The sequence below is a fragment of the Ips typographus genome, linkage group LG1, assembly GCF_016097725.1.
Source record: "Ips typographus isolate SLU linkage group LG1, UJ_Ityp_2.0, whole genome shotgun sequence".
Taxonomy (NCBI): Eukaryota; Metazoa; Arthropoda; class Insecta; order Coleoptera; family Curculionidae; genus Ips; species Ips typographus.
Window position 1 is genome coordinate 27,248,294 of NC_138422.1, and position 22,159 is coordinate 27,270,452.

Consider the following 22,159-nt stretch of genomic DNA (forward strand, 5'->3'; position numbering starts at 1 on the left):
TCTTTACTAATTGTCTAGAAACAAATTTCTTAAAATTTTAATATTTTCTTATTTAATACTAAAAAAATTATTTATTGTTGTAGAAATGAATAGAAATACGTTGGCAACACTGGCGAAAAAAAATTTCTGTAACCATTTTTTCAAGAAGAGAAACTGTGACATCTGTCATGACGATTCGTGTTTATCTGTATCTTTTTAACGGGTGCGACAAAGACACCAATATAACCGTCTTTTTTCTTTGTTTTGTTTGTTTATTTTTCAAATTTAGCGCCAACATTTCCTTACTTTTTCTACTTGCAAACATTCTTTTATCATTGAGAGTTTTTTGCGTATTAAGCCCTTTTACTGGATTTACTACTTACTAATCCCACAGTTTTTGTTTGGCTTGCGTGTTACTAATGAAAGATATTAATATATGTACTAGTGTAAAATATTTTGTATATATTTTTAAGTAGTGTTTAAAAGTGTTAAGTGCCTGTCCTAAAATGGATACTTCAGGCAGACAAACACCTGAAAACGGTTTGTTTTTACGTTTTTTTCTTAGAAGTGGTTTTGCACTGAGGTTTTTGGTATTTTAGTTGTCATGGACCCTCAGGCTGTGAAGGCTGAGATGTTTCAAGCAATCTTCACTAACTGTGATGCCAATAATGTTGGTCAGGTGGCCCCTTCTGTGGTCATTGACTACATCAAACCTTTTTTTCAAGAAGACTTGTGAGTAGCTTAAAATATTATAACCAGCTTTTACCTAAACACCAACACAGACATGATCTGGAGAACTTAAAACACCTGCTTGATCCTGACCGCAATGATGCACTAATGAATAAGGAAAAGTTTCTGGAAATAATGAATAATTGGAGCCACCAGTTGTGTTCAAACAGTTCCCCTGAACAAGAGTTTGGTTCACCCACTTCTCGCTTGTCCATATCAGCAATGCATGGCAATTTGTCTTATAAACATTCCACTCCCAGACCTAGCATAGGTGACAAATTGCTCAAATGTCGTGAGCTGCTGAACATATCTAATGTGTCTGGGTATAGTTTATCCACCAGTCAGTTAGAGCATCAGGGTAAGATAGCTCTAGTAAAAAATTTGTTTTTTTTTTTTTAAATTTAAGATTCTGTAAATGTTTAGTTGACCTTGATAAGACAGTTTTGGAAGAAGAAATAAAAAAATTGGAACATCAACTGTCTAAGACAATGAGTGAGTTAAATGTACTGCAGGAGCAGTTATCCACTACTGAAGAACTCAATGATAAATTGAGAATTGATTTGGATAAAGTTACTCGAAAATTGCAGGCGTAAGTATTATTAAGTTTATTTATAGTGATTTTGGTTGTCATTTGTGAGAAATAAAATAAATACAATTGTCTCTGAATGGTTTTAAAATGTGAGAAAAACCTTAGAGGTACTTGACTAGGAAATGTTGATAAATAACTATGATAACAAAAAAAAACTATACAGGGTGTTTGGTTAAGTTTATTGGGAATTCCTAAATATCTTCTCTTCAAACTATATTTTTATTAATGATTCCCAAACTTCCAGGGTCTGTTAAAATAAAAAAAATATACTGAATATGGTTTTTTTGGTATATTCAAAACAGTTGTTTTTCAAGCTTTGTGACTTTCAGGTTCAATAATTGAACTTAAAAAAAAAAGTAAAAACACTTTCCAACTGAATCAAAAAAAATCTAAACTTACTGCCTTTTTAATAAATTTTGAATTATGTTGTTTTTGAATGGAAAACAGGCTTGATGTGTTGTGGTGTTCATACAGATTTAAGTTTTTTTTAGTAGAAAATTAAATTATATGCATGGGAGAGTTTTGTCATGTAAACTCTTTTATTTAGTTGTCTGATGTGATGTAAAAGTGGGGGTTGTCGTTTTTGCTGAAACTCTAGTCAGATTATATATTTTGAGCTTCAATTCTTTAGTCAGAAATTGTCAACATTGCATTTAGTTGAAAACCAAAGATAATACTAAAATCGGCAATGCCAATTTTCTTGCAAATCTAACATCTTCAACTTTATAACAATCATCAATTTTAGCTAATTTTGCTACATTGCCAAATTATAACTTACACTGTTCTTTTTCTTACTTGTTTGCTTGTTATTTTATTATGTTGAATGGCGTGTAACGTTTCTATTCCGTTTGTTCATCTAAGACCTGTCTCCAGCTCTGCTAGATTCTTGATTGAAAATGTTGACAAAAAAATTCAACTTCGCTTTAAAAAAAGAGTACTTTTAATATTAGCACAAGAAACTGTTCGTTTGTCAATGTGGCAATATGCAAATTAACTTATTTGCCTAGAAATATGGAACATCAATTTTACTGGCATGAATTTTTGGATAAAGGTATTACCTATTTTATTTATAGTTTAATACTAAAAAATAAAAGGAGCTCCTTGAAAATAATTATGATTAATGGACTTCAAGGGTGTAAAATAATATTATTTTGAAAGATATATGGATTACATCTTTGAGGTATTTTAATATAAGTTGACCTGCATTACCGCACTTTATCTTTGTTCATTATTTAGTGTGGTCAGGTAAATAATGGGCGGTTTATGTATCCAATGCTTGGGTTACTATTTTGTTTACTAATTATTATTTATGGTATTTAACTTATCCCTACTGTAATGCTTACAACATAAAACAGATGAACGTTTCTGTAAACACACTTACTTTACAGTCCAATACAGTTTATTACAATGAAATTAGTGAATTGACAAATTTAAATCTTATCGCACTATTAACCGTGTCATAAAATCAAGCAGAACACTTTGGAGCAAAAGTAACCTGTATTGTAGGGAGCAACTAATAAATGAACAATTGCGACAAAACAACAAACAGGCAGACGAGCTTCAGGATGAGTTGGATAGTTACCGAAAAACTGTAGCTGATTTGAAGAAAAAACTAGCACAGCATGAAAGGGACAATAATAACTTTCAAAACTGTATAGCTCAACTTGAAAATGAGGTACTTGTGGTTGGGTCTAAATGAACCATTGTTTTTTACATGTCGTTGAAATTTGTACAGAAATCCGAGCTTGAGAAGAATGTTTCCAAGTTGTACAAAGAAAATAAGGAAATTACTAAAGAACTTTTTGACGTCAAATTAGAAGGGGACACTAAAGATGCACAGATTAACCATTTCTCTAAGGTATTTAAGGACATGGACTCAAAACTAAAAGAGCAAAAGGACCTAAATGATCAACTGAAAGAGGAAGTTGATGTGTGTAGTTGCTTTATTCTTATTTTTTTTCTACCAAACTTTGAACTTTTTTTTTAGCTGTTAAAACATCAGAAAACATCGTTAATTAAAAATACAAAAGTGAGACAGTCTTTAAGCCTTTCAATTGGTACGGCATACAATTTGTCTTGTATATGTTTTATTTTATACGTTGTAATTTATTTGAGTAGAACAAAAAGAAGATACAGGTAATAGCAGCGACGAGGATATTTCTTGGAGGTTACAGCAGGGACATGGCAATGAGGAAACTCAAGATGACAATTGCAAATCTTTAAAAGACGAATTACCAAAAGTAAGTTTAACTTATAGTATTATATTCAAAATCGTTATTTAAAAAAATTCATAAAAAACATTGAATTTTCTACACCTTAGACTAATAAAGAAAATTTACTGAATCACTCTGTAACTGTCAAAATAACTGTTAATTTAGACTTACATTCAGTCACTAAGAGAGAATATGCCATTAACTGATAATCTGTTTGTGTTAAAGTGTGTTTTGTAAAAATTATGAGAAATAATAAGAAAAAAAATACAGATTATTTTTCTGTCACTACACAAAAATGATAAATAGTTTAGAATACTTATTTAGATTAATAAAAGTATTATTAAAAAAAATTTGGTGTTGAAAATGGAATATATATTACATAAAATTACATTTTCTATCTTTTATATCAGTTTAATGGCTCTATATCATTATTTTTTAGGTAACAAAATCGGCAGACAGGCCTTCCAATGCATCGACTGAAACTAAAGCAGTCGGAAATTTATACACTCGAAACGTCAATCTGCGTTTAACAGAAAAATGCACAGAACAAGAGAAAACAATAAATCAACTAAATGAAAAACTTCGGACGCAATGCAACAATTTAATAGAAGCGCAAAAATTGACCACCTCTCTGAACTTAAATGTGGAACGCTTACAACAAGAATTGTCGGAAGTGAAAACTGTAAAAATCAAACTCGAAAAGGAAGTGCACGAGCTGTCAAATGCCCGCTTGAAGATAGAAAACATCGACTCTGTGATCGAGCAGGTGCAGTCACACGTCACAGAAAAGTCTGCGGATGTTCAGGATTTGAAACGGACCATTGAACAATTGAAGAGCAGATTGGAGACGTACGTTAACTGTTGTTTGAATTTGAAGAATCAACTCAGTAAGGATATTGGTAAGTCACTTTAAATCACTTTTTTTCCCTAAATACAGAATTCAGAGAATAAGCAATCTTTATTTAACAAAATAATTATAGGGTTCTAATTCAATTAGTAAATTTTTTACTTCTTTTTTGAAACTTTTGTCCGTCAATGTTTTCAGCCTGTCTGATAGGTTGTTAAACAGGCGAATACACATATATTTTGCATTCTTCTCAGTGAGTGTTAATCTATGTTTTGGACAGTTTACATCTTTTTGTCTTGTGTTGTATGTATGATTGACTTTGATGTTAAATAGGTTTTGGTTCTTTTTAAGAAAGATGAGACACTCATATATATAAATTGCATAAACTGTCATTATTTTATTTTTTTTAAAGATGGATCTACATGAATCTTTGTATTTCATTTTGAACATTAATCTAATTGCCCTTTTTTGAATTACAAATACATTCTGTATTGAAGTATTTCTACCCCAAAACATAATTGCATACTTCATAATCGATTCAAAGTTGGCAAAGTACAATATTTTAAGGGCCGCCAGGTTCAGATACCCGGAGGCAATTCGAATTCCATAGCAAATTGAGTTTAACCTGCCTAGCAGAACATTTATGTGACCAGACCAATCTAGAAATTCATCAATCTGCACTCCCAAAAATTTTGTGTTCTTGGCTAGTAATTGGCTCCTGTCAGTGAGAAGGTGTATTTCATTAGGTTTCTCAAATGTACCTTGTTTTGTTGAAAAAATAATCACACTTGTTTTTTCCATATTTAAAGCTAATTTAAGAAATTACCTACAATAATGATTGCTCGGTAATTTCTTAATTTTGTGGTAGGCCTCAGATAGTCTCAAGCATACGAGTATAGTTAGAAATTACTTAGTTTTAGTGAAAGTACCATATTCCCTAAACTGTGGTAAAGACTTTTTGACTATTTTGACTGTGCATCATTATCACTAAAAACGCAAAATAGAAAGAAAAAACGAAATACATAAATGTCAATACAAGTTGTTCTCTGTGTGAAAATTCGCTTCAACTTTTTGATAATCAGGTTTCTTGACTTTCTAGTATAAAGCTGTATAAACACTAAACGCAAATATGTAAAACCACTTATTTTAATAAACCTTCAAAATCTTACTATCAATTATTATTTAACGTTCCAGACCAGAAAAATGCACTTTGGAGCAGGGCAAAAATCCTTGAAAAAGAATTAAATGATAAAATCGTCGAAATTAACTGCCTTACCAAATTACACCAAGAACTTCAGTTTAAACACAACGATCTCTTAATTATGTACGACGCAGAAGTCAATAAAAGCAACCAATTAGCCTCTTTGGTACATAGCGCTCACAAGTCACCAAGCCTTGAAAAAGACACGCAAACTGTTGACGCTACTTTAGATGATGCAGAGCTTGGCTTAGGCTTACTCGACGATCTCAAAGAAAAATACTCTAAAAAGGTTACAGAAAACCGAAAACTGACAACGGACTTGAGCAAAATGAAGGACGACTATGCACGTATTAGAACGGAGCTTGAAAAACTTAAAGAGACGGTAGATCTAATGAAAGAAAACGTCATCGAAGACTTGGATAAAGCCAAAGAGTCTTTGAAAACGACCGTTGCTGAAATCGAACAAAAAGATTTAAAAATCGAGAAACTGGAAGAGCAAGTCGCGTATGCCAAACTGAAAAACAAAGAGCAACATTTCGAACTCACCCAGCTTAAGTTGTCCCAAAAAGCGACTTTAGAACAAATGAAATGTGTTAGGGAGCAAAACTTGCAGTTAAAAAAAGAGCTGGAAGAGATTAAAGTGGAACTCCGCAGAATGGAAGAAATAAACGCTCAATTAAATGAATTGAATGTAAAGTATCAAAGCAAGCTTGAAAGCTTGAACTCTGGTAAACTGGAAAGTGACCAGTTAATAGAAAAGTTAAAGCAGGAAGTGCAAGAACTTGATGCAGCGTATCAAGCAGTTGTTAGAGAACTTGACACCTTCAAAATGAAACACGATGAATTAACAAACAAATTGAAACATGCCGAACTGGAGTTATCTGAAATAACCGTTAAAGCGAAGCAATTAGAGATACAGTCGGATGAGGGCAAATCACAAATCGCTAAACTTCAAACAACCTCCCAAAATGCTTGTAAGGAAGTGGAAAATGTCAATAGTGAGAAAAGACTGTTGACTACAAAGTTAAAAGACGCAATGGTAGAAATACATCAAATGCAATCTCAAATCAACCATCTTAACAATGAATATCAAAATATACTTACAAAGTTGCAATGTGCCGAAACAACAAATACGAAATTAACCCAAGAAGTAAAAGTGACACTGCATGATATAGCAAAAAAAGACTTTCATCTATCCAGCTTAGAAAAAGAAATACAATTGCAACAAGCAAACAATGTTGGAAAATTAGAACAAGCAAAAACAGAAAGTTTTCGGTTACAAAACCAACTTTGCGACATTAAATCAGAGTTGGACCATTGTAAAGCAGCTCTGCAAGACAACGAAACCCAGCTGAAACAACTATCTATCACAAACCATGAACTTTCATCTGAACTTCTGATGGCCAAACGCGAAAAAGAAGAACTAAACGTGGATTGTGCCTGTCTAACGAAAAACGTCGCTACGCTAGAGCAAGTAAACAAGCGACTAAAAGAAAAATTAGCAAAAATGACTTCTAACTCTGTGACTAGTGAAAATCAGTTAACTTTAAAAAATACTTTAATACAGCAGTTAGAATGTTCATTGCAAACGGGCAATGAAGAACTAGAGAAAATCAAAGCGGAAAGGGACAACCTAAAACTGGAACTCAACAAGTTACAACAGGTGGCAAGTGGTTTATTGGAAGGCGCGAAAAAACAGTCTTTTTCCAAGCAGGAGATTGTTATTGAGAAGTTGAAGAGGAAGAATGAGGAACTGGAGAAGAGGCTAAAGACATCATTAGACGATGGGTTGAAACTCCAAATGGAATTGAGTAAGTTAGAGAGTCGGTTGAAGGCTACTCAGGATGAGCTGGAGAAGTTGGTCGAGCAATCGAGAAAACGTGAAGTCGGTGTGGAGGTTGAAGTTCAAACCTTGGAAGTTGAACTTAATCTATGGTGAGTTTATCTTTTTATCTTTTTGTTAATAATTGCATTGCATGAGGATCAAAATTGTCAAATCTATGGATGGTTGGTGGAATTTTAGTTTTTGGAAAAATGAGAATTACTGAATAAGACTATAAACACTTAACTTACTTACTTTAGTTATGATCTATCGATCTAGTGTGTTGTGTTGAGATGCGCTTATTTATTGGTCCAAGGACAGAATTTAAACTAACTTGGTAAATGTCGTCCTCGTCAAAATCCGCTCAATTTGACCAAAAGCTATGAATTACATTTTACTTCCACTAAAATGCCCATTGCTATTGTGACAGAATTGTGAAAATTTCAGAGAAGTAAGATCAGACAGTATTATGGCGTATATTTATTGGTATCTTTAGTGCAAAACCAGTCTATTGCTGTACCTTTTCTGTGACAGATAAAGGGGCAATTGATAGATTACAGGCTAGTATTTCACTAAACTTGTCAGCGGACAACCTGAACGAGTTTTAGAACTATAAAAGAGTACAATTTCAATTTTAAAAATTTCGAAACAGTAAAAACTATATGTTTTTAAGTTAACACAAAACGCTTTTAATGTCAAGTTCGACATTTCAGAGAGTCTAATGCCAAATGTGTTCAAGTTTCTTGGTAGGTATATTACGTTCCAGGGCCGTAATATACTGATTATGTTGGTAACACCCTAAATGTACAATTTTAGAAAATAATAATATTCTTGGAGGTTTTTAGCCTTATGAATAGTTAGTTTGACAGTGTTGACGTGTATTTGTGTCTATTTTTAACGTAGTTTGGTCTGCCATGAAGATGGTTACTGTCAAAATCTGCTCCATAATAAAAGAATAGCACTATGAAGCGAAAACAAGTATTTAATTTAGATTAATTTTGCGTTTTATAACTGCATAAGAAGGATTTCGAGAATTGCGGTTTGTTTCGATAATATATTTGAAAAAATATAAAATAATTATTAAATTGGGTTACGTTTCTATTTTTGCTAACCAGTTTTCATCTTTTGAATGCCTTGAGGCACTTTTTATTTATCTTTATAACAATTTTTCTCTGGAGAAGAATTGTCCGGTTGATAACCTTTCTGGCACTCAAGTCAAAATGTTGTCCAGCCGACATTAGTACTTTCTGTCAACTTATTTTTTAATCGTTTTTGTATTTTATTTTATATTTTCTATGGAATCGTATAGAAAAGGACCGCATTCTTTGTACGCCATTAATAATACGTTGTTTTTAATACTATACTTATTTTATATTGTAGTGAGTGTAAAAGGGTCAGTAAGTTTACTGTGGTTAATGACAAAAACTTGGAGAATCAGCCCTTAGACGAAGAGCCTACAAGTCCAAACAGTACAAACAGGTTTGAGGATAATGCTCAAAAACATACCTTTGTTGATGTGAGTTTTAAGCTTTATGCATAAAATTCGTCATTAAGAGTTGCATTTTTTCCATGTAGGACAATGTGGAAGTTCCTGCACTGGATATCAGTTTTTCAGGCGACTTTCTTGATAGCTTGGACATCAGTGGATCTGGGTAAACAGTAACACAATAGTTTTGTTTTTAATTTATAAAACAAAACATAAATGTAGGAAAAACCTGAGCAAAACTGAACTGGAGGAAAAAGTCACAGCGATAACTTTATTCCTGGTGACAAGTTCCGGCAATATTTCGAAAAAAATCGAACGGGAAGTCGAAGTCTATAAGACTAAATACGAAAGTTTATTGAGCCTTTTGGCTGATATATCGTATCGTTTAAGGTGAAATTTTACATTTTTCTGAGTTATATTTAAAGCGCAAAATTTCTCTTTTAACAGGGATCACGTATGTATTGGTACACCAGAACCGATCGTTCCAGTTTACGTCATGCTGGAGGAAGTCAAACTGCAGTTAAAAAGTCTCGTACACAACGCCAGTCAAGTTGGAGCGTTGATTTGCGAGGAAAAAATGAAACGTTGCTGGAATCCGCTTATAAACTACACAGCTTTATTGAGGCAACGTAATGTGAAACTGGAGAAAAAGATTACGTAAGTACCAACAGTGCAATAAGAATTTGCCTCATTCGAAATTGTCATTTTAACATTTTATTAAGCGTTATCGATAATGTCTACCAATTTTTGACTTAGGTAGTTTGCGGAGCATTTTTTAAGTTTCTGTTTTTCTTCAGTGGGATACTCGACTTTTAGTTCTAAAGTGATAATTTACAAGTTTAAATTAAGTAATTAGTGAATATTGTTTCGATGCTGAACTTCTTGCAACATTATTCATGCTCGAAATTAATCGATTTTGATCCAGATTTTACAAACATTTTTCTTAGTTCTTTCAAGTAGTAAGTAGTAACAAAAATTGGGGTCAAATGAGAGATCAAAAAAACAAATTATCTACATGAAATCAACGACAACGGATTTTTGTTAGACAACCAACAGAAGAAGATTTAACTTCTTTAAATTTAAATGTAGTGGAAGTTGCGATATTAGAAACTGCTGCTTTAGGTAGCAGTATGAAAATAAAACAAAACTATTTCCATGTTTTTATTTTACTGTTTTGAAATCTATATTATAATGATATTCTTTAAAAAAAAAATTCTAAAAATCAATAAAAACTTGAAGTTTTAGTGTCAAGGATAAGTAAAAGACATTATTTGTCAAATTGTCTAAGGCTGACTTAATAAACTGTTTTGTTCGTGTTATTCGTTTGCTTGTGAGTTTTTCAAAGTTATTGTTATTGTTTGTCATTCCCACTGCTGCATGTCTGGTGATTCCTGGATAATGTTACGTAACCTTACTTCGACAATAACAGTTTAGCGTTATTCTAGGAATAATCAAGTGTTTTGACATAAATAACATAGTTTAACACTAAATGCATGTTTTTTGAGTGTAGAGTCTTAACAATTGTATACGCTATCTCTGGAACATGTTATTCTTTGTTGCTTCATTGGTTAACTGTGAATAACATAAAGCAGCGAGCAGCAACAATGGAAACATACAGCACATAACGCAATCTCTTAGGTTCATATGTTTAGTTTTTGAATACCGAAAATTGCACAAACAACGAATCACAAGCAGAGTTTATAAATTCAGCCTAACCCTAGATTTTTTTTAAATGTAATTGTAATTTATTAGAAAGTTACTTATGTAAAGACAAAAGCAGTTTTCTTCTTTTTTATTTGATATGTTGCCCTAAAAATAACACACAATTTTTCTTTGATTGAATAAACTTTTCTTTTTTCTAGTAGATCCGACTCGGCCAGTTCTTCTATACCAAAAAATATCCAATCACTCAAAGGCACATCAAGGTAAACTTGATATTCGTTGTTTGTGTTTTTATTTTCTCTCTAAACTTCAGCACGTAATTGTATCGGGGTTTTACAAACTTTATAGGTAAAGTTTTACTAACAAAAAATAATATGTTTGTTTATGGACGACAGTAATTAAGCGACTTTTATAGACGGCGCTGCCATTGGTGCTGGAAAGTCAACGTGGCTTTGGTCTTGACTTTGACATGCGCAGTTATTGTAGGATTTATTGTAAACGTCACTTGCCGCTTGACCTCGCCGGACAGCCATTACTGCCCTCTAGACGAGTTGGAACTAGTCCGCCGCCTGCGTAATGGCATTCCCCCCATGTAAAATATATACATATAAAAAGGGTTTCGTTTCAGTTCCTATAATTTGTTTCATTTCACACTGTTAGTTTTTAAATGTTATTTTTTTTCAAAAATTTGGGTTTGGTTGTCGTTTTTTTTTTGAGATTATAAGCTCCACATCGTTGTTCCTTAATCCAAATGTGTATAAGTGATATAAGTGCCAAATTATTTGCTCTTAAAAGAGCGACTTTATAGGTTAGATTTTTTTTATTTGCGTTTCCGTTTACTGAAAACTGCGAATTGGACAGTGTCCACTTTGTTAAAATGTTTATTTTTTCAATACTCCTATAAGTGCAACGTTGACCGAAAAGCGTTATGTGTTTCTAACACGCATGTTAAGATTTTCATATTTTAGACTAAGTTTCAACATGTCATGTTTTCCAATATATTTTTTTTGTATTAAATAGTTGACTTTTTTACCTTTTGTCCTTTTGTTACTTTTAAATTATCATTTGTGTTAATGTGAATTTTAACACAGTTTGCACTACATATTATATTATCTTTTTAATGTTGTTAAGGACTTAAGAACCTTCTAGGTACCACAATTCTGTTTTTCTATGTTAGTAAATTGTTGGTTAATTTCTTAATTACACCATTTACACATGTAGTTTAGAAAATATCACTTGGATTTTAAAAATATAAGTTGGATTTCAGAATCTATAACTTGTTTTTCATTATCGTAAATTTGGTTTTAGAAAACGTAAGTTGTATTTCAGATTCGCCACTTGTATTTCAGAAAAGGTTACTTGTATTTTAGAATGCGTTATTTCAATTTCAGATTTTTTTGTTTTTCTATGTGGTTATTAGTTTATTGTTTTTTTATAATATCACTTTAAGCAAAAATACCCGCCCATCGGGTGTATTAATTTATATAAAATATACAGGGTGTCCCATAACTATATGACAATCTTTCGGGGGCATGCAGGGGAGGTCAAAATAATACGATTTGTTCATATATTTTATTTTTAAAGTCACTCTTAAAGGAAATATTGAGCCCCAAAGAACTGCCTTCCAATTAACGTTTTTGGCCGTAACTTTTGAAACACTTTGTATATTGTAATCATTATTGGGTTTAATGTTTTATCGAAAGAGACCTTCTATTTGACATGAAAACCAAGTATCTCGTCTTCGAAAGGCAGGAACTAACTGGACCTAAGACACAATTTGCTTAAACTTTGACAGTTGTCATTATTTTCAGCTGCAAACGCCATTAATGGATACTCTTGACATTTTTATCGAAAAATTGTACTCTTCCTTTATTTCGATAAAATAAACGGTTTTCGAGATAAATCGATTTTTCATTGAACTGCTTAAACCACAATGTTATTAAAAATATTCGTTAAACTATTTACTTTTTTTACTTATTTACTTTTTTTTTATTTACTTTTTTTGCTCAACTTTAATTTTCCAAATTACAAATTACCATGTCTAAAATCCAACTGCTCTTTTCTAAATGACTAATCTGAAATACAAATTGCAATTTTGAAAATCAAAGTTATTATTCTAAAATTGAAAGTACCTATTCTGAAATACAAGTGATATTTATATCTTATGGTTTCTAAAATTCCACTGACGCTTTCTAAACTACATATGTGTAGTAAATTACCGAAATATTATATCAAAACTCGAATTTATTGTACTTCATATTTACACAGTGCAATTACCAACTTATATCTATAGAAAAAACCAAAAACTAAATTAAGATGACATCACCAATTTTAAACAGATGTGCCAAGGTTTTAGCCAAAGTTAGATGGTGCTAAGTGTGTAAATAATTTACTAATAAATAATAAATATACTAGACTAGAGAATATAAAAATATTCTGATATTTAATATTGTCAATTGAAACTTGTTATACAAAAACCAACCACACATTTGGCATTGTGTATAGAACGCAAAATGGACATTTCCAGATCTGCATGCTACTTTTTGAATTCGTGGATTGGTTGGTTTTTATGCAACAAGGCTTAATTGTAGTTACAAATAAAAATGCTTCAGTGTTTCAAATGTAGAATGAGCCATAAGTAGTTGGTTGAAATTACACTAAACTATAAATACTTATTCCTGCAAATTAAATTATAAAACCCCCGTCGGTCTGAGTTTGAATGTATGTAATCTGTTATTTTAAAAAAGTTGATGATAATAATGACTTTTTTAAAAATTAAATACAAAAACAATCAGGCTCATACCTATTATAAATTTTTGTTCTTTTTTCCTACAAATATATTCAGTCTGGACGAGTTGTCCTGTCGAAAAGAGGGAACATATTTTCTGGACACAAAATTCAGTTCATTATGACCCAATTTTTCATCGCTGTCCCCGTACCTTTCTTAATGTTTTGCGTCATATTATAATACACTGTTTCACCCCCTGCAAGAATACTACCCCACTCTCCAAACGTGCCGTAATCAAAGATGGTGTGATTGCAAGATGCCATGATGGCCATATCTTCGGCAGGACTGTTGTCCGTCTTATACGAGGCTACAAACACGTTCGATTTTTTACCAAACTGGTTGTAACACCACTCTGGATCATCACTGACATAAACAAAGATGCAGTCGTGGTATTTGCTTTCGAAATAGTTCATGGCGTTTCGAAAGAATTGAGCATCGACCAGTCCTTCGTCGTACTTTCTAACAAAAAATTCCTCTTACAAATTAGGTATTACGAAAGATACAGTAAGCTAAACAGTAGCTAATAATCTATTAGTACCTTTTTAAGTATCTTTCGTAGTCAGTCCTCCTCACATGCACTCCAATAAAAGTGTATGTTTTCTTGGGGCGTTTTTTCACAATGTTCATCAACGTTTTTTGAGCTTTGTCTTGGAGTTTCTGGTTGAATCGGAATTCTTTCCGGATATCATCTACAAAATCCAAGACTAGTGGTGGTTGAAGGGTGTACCGTGGCAAAATGATACTCTAACGAAAAAGAAAAAAACATTTTATGAACTATCTACAATGTTCTAAGCACAAATGGTGTATTTGTTGATCTTATATTAAAGCAAACATTTATAATGAATTACAGCAATAATTATCGGTAATTCTATATGATCGATCTCCATCCATAGGCACAATTCGACATGAAATAACAATCTGTTCAACAAATACACAACTAGTATTATGTAACGTAAGATCGGGATTAGCCTTTAATAATTCTATGAAACCGAGATACGTAGACAGTGAACAAGATTCTGTCTTTAAAAATTTGGAAATGTTCTGACAGATCATATTTCAAGAATACTGCTTTTTTTATTCAGTTTTACAGGATTTTATAGTGAAAGAGCAGATTTCCAAATATAATAGAAGACTTCATCTATCATTACATATGCAGTATGTGTACTATTCTAATTGGTATAAAAGCACACATTTTAGAGCTTTGTAGAGGATATAGTAGATATTGGCATAACTTTTAAAAGAAATTTTGGCAGAAAACCTCTTACCTGTTCCATAGAAGTCCATTCCTCAATAGTTTTAACGAACGTATTCAAAACAATAGGACAATGGGAGATTTTTTCAAATCCTGGCAGAGACAAATTGTCAAATATTTGATCTAGGGTTGATTTAGTGCATCTAGGCACGTAAGGTTCCAAACCAGTTCGTCTTGCCACAGCCCATATGGAAGCGTATTCCCACATCTGATTAGCTGAAATGCATTAAGACATGACCATTAAAAGATTACAGATATAGGTTTAAGGTTGTCAATTATGGTCCATTACAAAAAATTACACTGGAAATTTTACCGGTTCTTCCTTTAATAAACAGCACCGAAGTAATGCCCTTTTTAGGGCAGTTTTCGTACATTTCTGGGGTAAAGTACAATCTAGTTAAATTCCACTCCAGTTCTTCTCTGCACAAGAAAGTGTCCAGGTCATAGTAAGAAAATAGCAATTGTACGTCATTTGGGTGTTTTTGTGCTAATTTGGTCTGCTCTTTATATGCGGTTTGAGTTGTATCTTTACCATACATCACATTTTTGTTCCGGAAAACGTAATTTGTCACTAAGAACAACGTTGAAATCACTACTAAACCAGTACAAATATGACTGGTTCGTACCATAACTATAAAACGGTATACAGTGTGTAATTTTCTAAAAACTGTGTTACGATGTTAAGTAAAAGATTCTGTTCGTTATCATGATTGAGGCAATTATAGTCATTCGGATAGATATCGAGTTAAGCTTTTTTTATGGTAACGTTATCGGATTACTGATGCGGGTCAGTTGAATTGATCAAATTTACATTAGTATATGTATCAGACCTGGAGTCTGTTACAGTTTCGATTAACTTTTACGTAATTTGTTTTGTTGGAATCAAGTTGGAAGATGACGAAGCACCCGCGATAAAAAAATTAAAGTAAGTAAAGGTAATTTGGTTCTAAAAGACTTAAACAATTTAAAATCAGACAAAAATATAAAGATATGCGTTCACAGAACAAATTGTTTTATTGTCCTATAAACGAATTTATATCATATCACAAATATGAACTAGAACCAACGCCAAACTTCAATAAGACAACACAACACACAACAGTTTTAACAGATTTTTTGAAGGTTTTCAATAATATTTATAACAGCTTCTGCTCTTACCAAGTTGATTCTAGAAGCTTCTGGCAAGTTTAGAAAATCCCTGGAATGTTTAGGACACTCATAAAAACCTCTGTCACATTTTGGGAGGTATTTACTAGTATTAAGAGGCTTCTGGCATTTCCAAAATGATTCTATAAGTATCTGGTAATTTTCGGAAAATTCTGGAAGGTTTAGGACACTTGTAGAGGCCTCTGGCAGTTTTTGTTTTTTAGAAATATATTTAGAGGCTTCTGGCTTTTCCAAATTAATTCTGACAATTTTAAAAAAATCGTTAGGACAGTCGTGGAAACCTGGGACAATTTTTTGGTGGATTGCATTACTATTTAGAAGCCTCTGGCATTTCGACTAGGGTAACTTCTAATAAAACCTCTGGTAGTTTTAACAATTTTCGGAACGTTTTCAGATTTAGTGCAGGGATTTGCAAAATAATCCTATATTGGTGTCTGACTTAGATTTTCAGTAGTACATAGCGATCTTTGGCATGTCTAAAATAATTCTATAAACATCTGGTAATTTTAAGAAATTATTGGAATGTTGAAAACACTTGTCGAATCCTATGGCAGTTTTAAAATATTTTTGAGAGGTTCTCATTAGTAAGTACATAGAAGTCTCTGGCATTTTCCGGACGATTCAAGAACGTTTTAATAACTTAAAGTTTCTTAGAGGTTATAGGATATTTTTAAAGATTGTTTTAGTAAAATTTTGAGGCTTTTGGCATTTTTTAAATTATTTTTGAGACATTGGGTAATCCTAGGACATTTTTGGAATGTTTTGAACTCTGGTAAAAGCTTTGTTTTTCAAGCGAGTCTGACAATTTTAAAACAAGTGTCAGAAGATTTACGACACTTGGTGGAGGTCTTCAGTAACATTTAGAGTCATCAGGTATTTCCAAAATTCTAGAAAAATTTGGTGTTTTTAAACAATACTTTAAAAAAGTTTACAAACTCCTGAGTGATCTCTGACATAGGGTTTTATTATACAAACAATTTCTATTCTTTCTGCTGGTAATCTATTGGTAAATTTTTCGTAAAGTTTTGGTGTAACACAAAACAATTTCTACATTTACAAACTTTTACATTTCTATTTAATTCTATAAAATCCTTAATCTTAGTGTGTTAATCAGCAAACTAATCCCTAAAGGTTTACGTTCTTTAAATGCACTTGAGCAGTCGAGTAACATCAATTAATAATAAATCCTAATTAAACAACTTGGAATTTTCCTGAGATTCAATTTTATGTAATTTCCACCGTATTTGCATTTTTATTATTTACTAAGTAAGTAAGTAAATAGTTTTTGACTTCCTCGAGTTACGAAATTAAGTTTAGGTAGATTTCAAGTTATGATAAATCTATATTTTTTATTTTTTACCGCGTTTTGTTAAACCTGGGTTATCTAATTGATAACAATTTATTTTTTTTTATTTAACCAAATATAGAAAATGCTGTTTTATGATGAAGATACTGAAAAACAACAAAATACTTGTATACTGATTCTATACGTGAACAAAATACTCATTTTTTTTACTTACTTTATTGTGTAGCACTTTATGATCGTGAAATTGTACCATAAAGACCATTTTATAATATCGGATATTATCAATTTTTTATGACATATTAATTTAAAATTTAACGGTCTCATACCAATCATAAAACAATATTTGTTGAGTTTTAGATAAATAAAGTAAATAAATTCCTGAACAGTTTTTGCAATGATTAATCAAACTTAGTAATGTTTTAGACCATTCTGAACATTTTCAAAATTTCCAACAGTTTGCATAAAAGTTCCTTTTATAAACAATGAGTGGTTAATTTGTTTCATGTTTTGACTATAAAAAACACTTACCAGTTCGTCCTTTTATAAACACCGCAGTGGCAATCCCTTTCTTAGGACAGGCATTCTTCGACACTTTCCTTTGGTAAGCAATTTTGTCCGACCAAGGTATTTCTTCTTTGCACAAATGCACGTCCAAATCTTTGTACGAAAAAATAAACCGCATATCAGCTTCTTCACTATTTTGCACTCTCCTCGAATTTCTCAGGGGTATTATTGTAGGCATTGTTTTTTTAGGTAACGGATCAACCATCACAGTAACCGTAGTTGAAAATATGTAGTACGATAGCACTATCAAAATTACTAGAAGTAGGAATGTTTTTGAGAAAAGTGTTCTGGCCATTTTGTTTTTTCTATGTATAGTGTACACCATCACAACTATCTTAGTTAACTAATATACAAGTAATCTTCAAGTTTTTCTTATAGAGGATTTCAAATTGATGTTTTGTATTGTGTAATTTGACTGAAAAGTAGTGAGTTTAATATCTTAAACAATTTTTAACGACTTTTGAAGCTGCGAAGAAAGCTTTAGGATTAAACAGGTTTATTTGTTGTTGGCATTTCAGTAATACTGAGTATTATCACGATATTTAATTATGGTCTAGCTTTTTTCTTTTTATCTAATCTAATGAGGAGTCTGATAGGCAGGGGGGGTGCAGACATATCTGCAGTGTTTGCTTAAATTTCAGCACTTTGATTAGTGATACCATTTATACTTGCTAGCCATTGATCTATTATTGAAAGGTTTGAGGTCAAGGTTGCTAAAAAAGTTTGTTCAGTGACTTTTAACTGCATTTTAGTAGTATGCGGATATACAGGGTGTCGGTTTAAAATAATATACGAGTCCATGATAAACTTATCTTATATGTGACATTTTTGTTAGTGAACAAAATTTCTACATTAATTTATTGTACGCAGGTATTAAAAGCAGTACCGTTGTTCTTTCTTCCATTGCCCCCAGTAAACGTTAAGAATTGCATGGCCACAATGAAGTAAGTGCAAAAAGTGGTTACCATAAACAAAATCATGGAATGATCTAAACGAAAAAACCCAGATGCTGTTATTTTTATTTTCCGATTGTGGACCTGCTGTGCTAGTCGACGCAATTGTTTGCCAACTCCATGAGGATCATGATCACAATGATCCGGCATCATTTTGTAGCATATTGCCTGAGTACGTTTGGTTTCTTTAGATATTTCCTCCCCCACGTGTGCTAGATAACATGCCTGAAACTGAAATATATTTGTTTTAGATTTAGCTGTTTTACTTCGCTGGAGAAGCTTACCCCGTAAGAGCAAATCCATAAACATCGAACCACCGAAGATCCGGTAACCACCTTGTTGGTTGTTATGAAAACTCCGTGTCTGAGAAAATTGGTAATAAAATAGAAAATAGTCCACATCAAAACTGTTCCAAACAAATCATTGATCTGTTCTACTGTATCGCACAATTTGCTGTGTTCCCGCCACCCATTCCATCTGCACACCCTCTCCTTGCTTCTTCGACACCATGTCTCAATTTCAGTATTAAACTCTTTCAAATCTTCCTTAACTTTGTTTACTAGTAAGAATATAACAAATAGCGCAGTGCTCACCCTGAATACCAAAAACCCTTCCACCATAAACAGCGACAGGTAGTAATACTTATCTTCAGTTCGTTTCATTTGGGTCAGCACTATGAATACGGTGTTCACTGTGTTAAGAAACATAATACAAGCAAAGTGCACCACAAATCTGCGACTTTCAGTTATTACGTCCAAGCAACTTTCCAGCAATTTCGTCAACTTACGTTGCCTGAGGATGGTGTTCAAACAAATGTAGATGTTGGTGACGTAGAGAAAAGAGAAAGACAAGTCGTAGACCACTCTAGAAGACGTTGGAACTTTTTTGAAGACGCAATCTTTGATGTAGACGGATAATGGGCCTGTGATGGCAGTGAAACCGATCAAAACCCAGGACAGAACTTTAAACACAATTTGCCATTTGCGGTAGCGACAAAACATGGGAGGGAAGAGAATGAGGAGGACGCTGAGGATGAGGAGCGCTTTCGATGCCGTGCTAGACATGTCGGGGTCTAAAGGATTACTAAGATCATTGTTATTATTGCCATTTTCTTAAGTTGTTTGCTGATGTGATTAGAAACTGGTTAATGGACGGGGGCTTTTACGCACTTTCCGAATTAGTTTTCTTGGGATGGACAGAGTGTTGCCAACTTATTTCAGTTCGTTGATGTTTGAACTAAGTTGTGTCAGGGCGAATTTATGAACGTATTATTTTATGAGTTTAATTAACTACTCTATATTGTTTCTTAATTTCTCTTGTACGAGGTTGCAAAATGTTCCTTTCTTTTTTAAGTATGCGCCTGGAATTTTTTTTAACTGTCCTATTACTTCATATCATCGGCACACCGACACATGTCACTTATGATATTTGTCGCCTTCTTTGTCTAGCTAAGTGATTTTTATTCGTCCTCTGTATAATTTTGAAATTTTCATACCTTAATAAGCAGTGCGTAAAAATTAAATTGATTCTAAATTATACCGGGTTGTTAAAAATTCATGGTTTGATCGCCAGACATTTAAAGTTGTTGGGTCGTGGCAGAGGGAGCACAGGCAGAAAAGTAAACTGAATTCACTTTATTGAACGACTGACTTACAACTGACAACTTTTACAACTACTTATCAACAATCACTCGCACCAGCATTCATAAGATGCAGGTGTAAACCCAACAACTATAGCTAGGAATCGACATCATGGAAGAGTTCGGTAGTCCACTGGCCTCTTACAAGAACGTCTTAGTTGATTCCGATAGGTGGACGTCAGTAGGTTCTGGAAGCTGCTTCGGAATTATCTGATGATCATTGATGTTACCTTGGTTGTGCTCAATGACTGGAGTTAAATCAGATGGAGATCCAACTTCAGCAATGCAGTTACCGATGATGCTCCGTATGGTACCATTTACGCGTCTCCCATTCCACAATGCAATCGTTACCTTTTCTCAGGTAACCATTGACATTGCATTAGAATGAATGATATCACTTTAACAATTGCCCAAAACTTAAATTGTCGATCAATTCAGGGTTTTGAGAAGATTGAGAACATTGATATCATGGAAACTGAGAGAGTCATGATTATTAGTACCAGTAATCGCATTTTCAAATGCCTTGAATGCTATGGTTGAGCAATTGTTTCAGTTACATTAATCAAGGTATTTTATTTGAGTTTTTAGTATTGTTTTAATCTAGTATATTAGCAGTATTTCATCATTGTTAATAAAACAAAATTATCCTAAAAATTAGGTTAGTTAGATAATCTTCAACATATTTTAATATCAAACTGTTAATTACAAAAAAATTACGGATATCTCTGGTCGCTGAAAGCCGCAATATAACAAATCATCCCCTCTTGAGGTACGGGTTGACTGGAAAAAAATTTGGAAGGAGCTGCAGTTCCAAATTTTGAATCTGAATCATCGGTTGCACTTTGATCCAAACCAGACTTGTCGATCCAAGACAGATTCATATTGTCCCCATTAGCCACGTGGATTTCTTCGTAAACTTTCGTATCCTAAACCAGCAAACTAACACTAACTGCAGCATAAAAATACATGAAAACATACCACCAGGTCTCTTAAAGGTTCAATATGAGAAGGAGGAGGTCTATTGAATGGTTCTCGAATTTTTTGACATTGCAACATCATAAGCATGAAAAACATATACTCGTCCCTTATTTCCATTTCTTTTGGACTGGAGTCCAGTTCGAGGAGTTTGCTAAACCATTTCCTCAAAGGAGGTTTTTCTGAAAAATTATTTTTGAACAATTCCACGTATTTAACAAATTGTGACTTACCATGGGCTGGTATTAGCTGGACAAGGGCTTTGGCCAGCATAACGTTGTAAAGGAAATTAGCATCGGAAGCGGCCATTTTACTAAAATTTTGATTGACATTAAACGTCACAATTTGTAGGTTTACACAAATGACAACACGTTTGCAAATTCATAATGGGAGAAGCTATAATCGCGTTGAATGACCATTTTACTTACAACTGTAAAATTGCCATGTCTTTGCAGCAGATTTTGCCTCCAAAAGGTTGTGGAGTAATCTCTTGTAGAAAAAGTTAATTAACCTTGTCATAATTTAGAAAGAAAAATGATTCAATTGTGGTTCGATAAGCTGCAACAGATGAACAAAACTCTAGACCAAATAGTGATTAGAAGCGACTACATGTGGTTCATATTGTTGATGCTTCAAAACAGACGGATAAGGGAACCATTTACAAAACTACCACCACAACATGTGGTACCATTAAAGAAGTTTGTTGTGCGTATATTAAACTTACATTAAGTCTCTTCACTAAATAGTTTTGATGTTATTATAGCCTTTACAAGTTTATGAGGAAGTGCTCATATCAAATGAACCTAATATGATCTACTTACATCGGAATTCCACGGAGGAAATTTTTAGGATGAAGGAGAAAAAAGCAAATTACACTTCTTGTTCGTCGTTGGATTTCGACTCCTAAATTTGTACTTTGTTGTCAATTTTTACAGTGAAACTGAGATTATATTGCAATGCACCATAAAACGGAGTTTTGGTACAAAG

General features: G+C 32.9%; 5 protein-coding genes across 10 annotated transcripts; 2 read left to right on the plus strand and 3 right to left on the minus strand.

Annotated features, from left to right (window-relative positions):
- Positions 1–312: 312 nt before the first annotated feature.
- LOC145740466 (uncharacterized) lies at positions 313–11,545 on the plus strand. 3 transcript variants are annotated; one of them, XM_081996057.1, is made up of 16 exons: positions 314–519; positions 579–711; positions 762–1,066; positions 1,132–1,297; positions 2,804–2,972; positions 3,033–3,227; positions 3,285–3,354; positions 3,416–3,537; positions 3,950–4,409; positions 5,552–7,493; positions 8,761–8,896; positions 8,956–9,032; positions 9,089–9,256; positions 9,314–9,523; positions 10,732–10,791; positions 10,944–11,545. In XM_081996057.1, exons 1-16 carry the CDS (start codon positions 486–488, stop codon positions 11,122–11,124), a joined length of 4,428 nt encoding a protein of 1,475 aa, XP_081852183.1. In that variant the 5' UTR covers positions 314–485; the 3' UTR covers positions 11,125–11,545. The 3 variants fall into 3 exon arrangements, with proteins under 3 accessions (XP_081852184.1, XP_081852183.1, XP_081852182.1); XM_081996056.1 differs by having other exon boundaries at positions 316–519; positions 10,729–10,791; XM_081996058.1 differs by lacking the exon at positions 10,732–10,791 and having other exon boundaries at positions 313–519.
- A 1,207-nt stretch (positions 11,546–12,752) lies between these two features.
- On the minus strand, positions 12,753–18,124 carry LOC145740469 (galactoside alpha-(1,2)-fucosyltransferase 2-like). Of its 2 annotated transcripts, none has more exons than XM_081996063.1 (4): positions 17,570–18,124; positions 14,582–14,784; positions 13,855–14,060; positions 12,753–13,775 (listed from the first exon to the last, which is right to left on the minus strand). In XM_081996063.1, the coding sequence occupies exons 1-4, from the start codon at positions 17,928–17,930 to the stop codon at positions 13,427–13,429; spliced, it is 1,119 nt and encodes a 372-aa protein (XP_081852189.1). In that variant the 5' UTR covers positions 17,931–18,124; the 3' UTR covers positions 12,753–13,426. The 2 variants fall into 2 exon arrangements, with proteins under 2 accessions (XP_081852189.1, XP_081852190.1); XM_081996064.1 differs by lacking the exon at positions 17,570–18,124 and adding an exon at positions 14,882–15,251.
- LOC145740474 (uncharacterized) lies at positions 17,509–22,141 on the plus strand. Of its 2 annotated transcripts, none has more exons than XM_081996075.1 (4): positions 17,509–17,642; positions 21,524–21,646; positions 21,699–21,877; positions 21,936–22,141. In XM_081996075.1, the coding sequence occupies exons 2-4, from the start codon at positions 21,559–21,561 to the stop codon at positions 22,077–22,079; spliced, it is 411 nt and encodes a 136-aa protein (XP_081852201.1). In that variant the 5' UTR covers positions 17,509–17,642; positions 21,524–21,558; the 3' UTR covers positions 22,080–22,141. The 2 variants fall into 2 exon arrangements, with proteins under 2 accessions (XP_081852201.1, XP_081852200.1); XM_081996074.1 differs by lacking the exon at positions 17,509–17,642 and adding an exon at positions 18,805–18,933.
- Positions 18,404–20,626, minus strand: LOC145740470 (uncharacterized). The gene is made up of 2 exons (XM_081996065.1): positions 18,843–20,626; positions 18,404–18,789 (listed from the first exon to the last, which is right to left on the minus strand). Exons 1-2 carry the CDS (start codon positions 19,620–19,622, stop codon positions 18,463–18,465), a joined length of 1,107 nt encoding a protein of 368 aa, XP_081852191.1. The 5' UTR covers positions 19,623–20,626; the 3' UTR covers positions 18,404–18,462.
- LOC145740473 (uncharacterized) lies at positions 20,768–21,543 on the minus strand. 2 transcript variants are annotated; one of them, XM_081996073.1, is made up of 4 exons: positions 21,406–21,543; positions 21,176–21,354; positions 20,904–21,123; positions 20,768–20,844 (listed from the first exon to the last, which is right to left on the minus strand). In XM_081996073.1, the coding sequence occupies exons 1-3, from the start codon at positions 21,479–21,481 to the stop codon at positions 20,911–20,913; spliced, it is 468 nt and encodes a 155-aa protein (XP_081852199.1). In that variant the 5' UTR covers positions 21,482–21,543; the 3' UTR covers positions 20,768–20,844; positions 20,904–20,910. The 2 variants fall into 2 exon arrangements, with proteins under 2 accessions (XP_081852199.1, XP_081852198.1); XM_081996072.1 differs by lacking the exon at positions 20,768–20,844 and having other exon boundaries at positions 20,866–21,123.
- Positions 22,142–22,159: the final 18 nt, after the last annotated feature.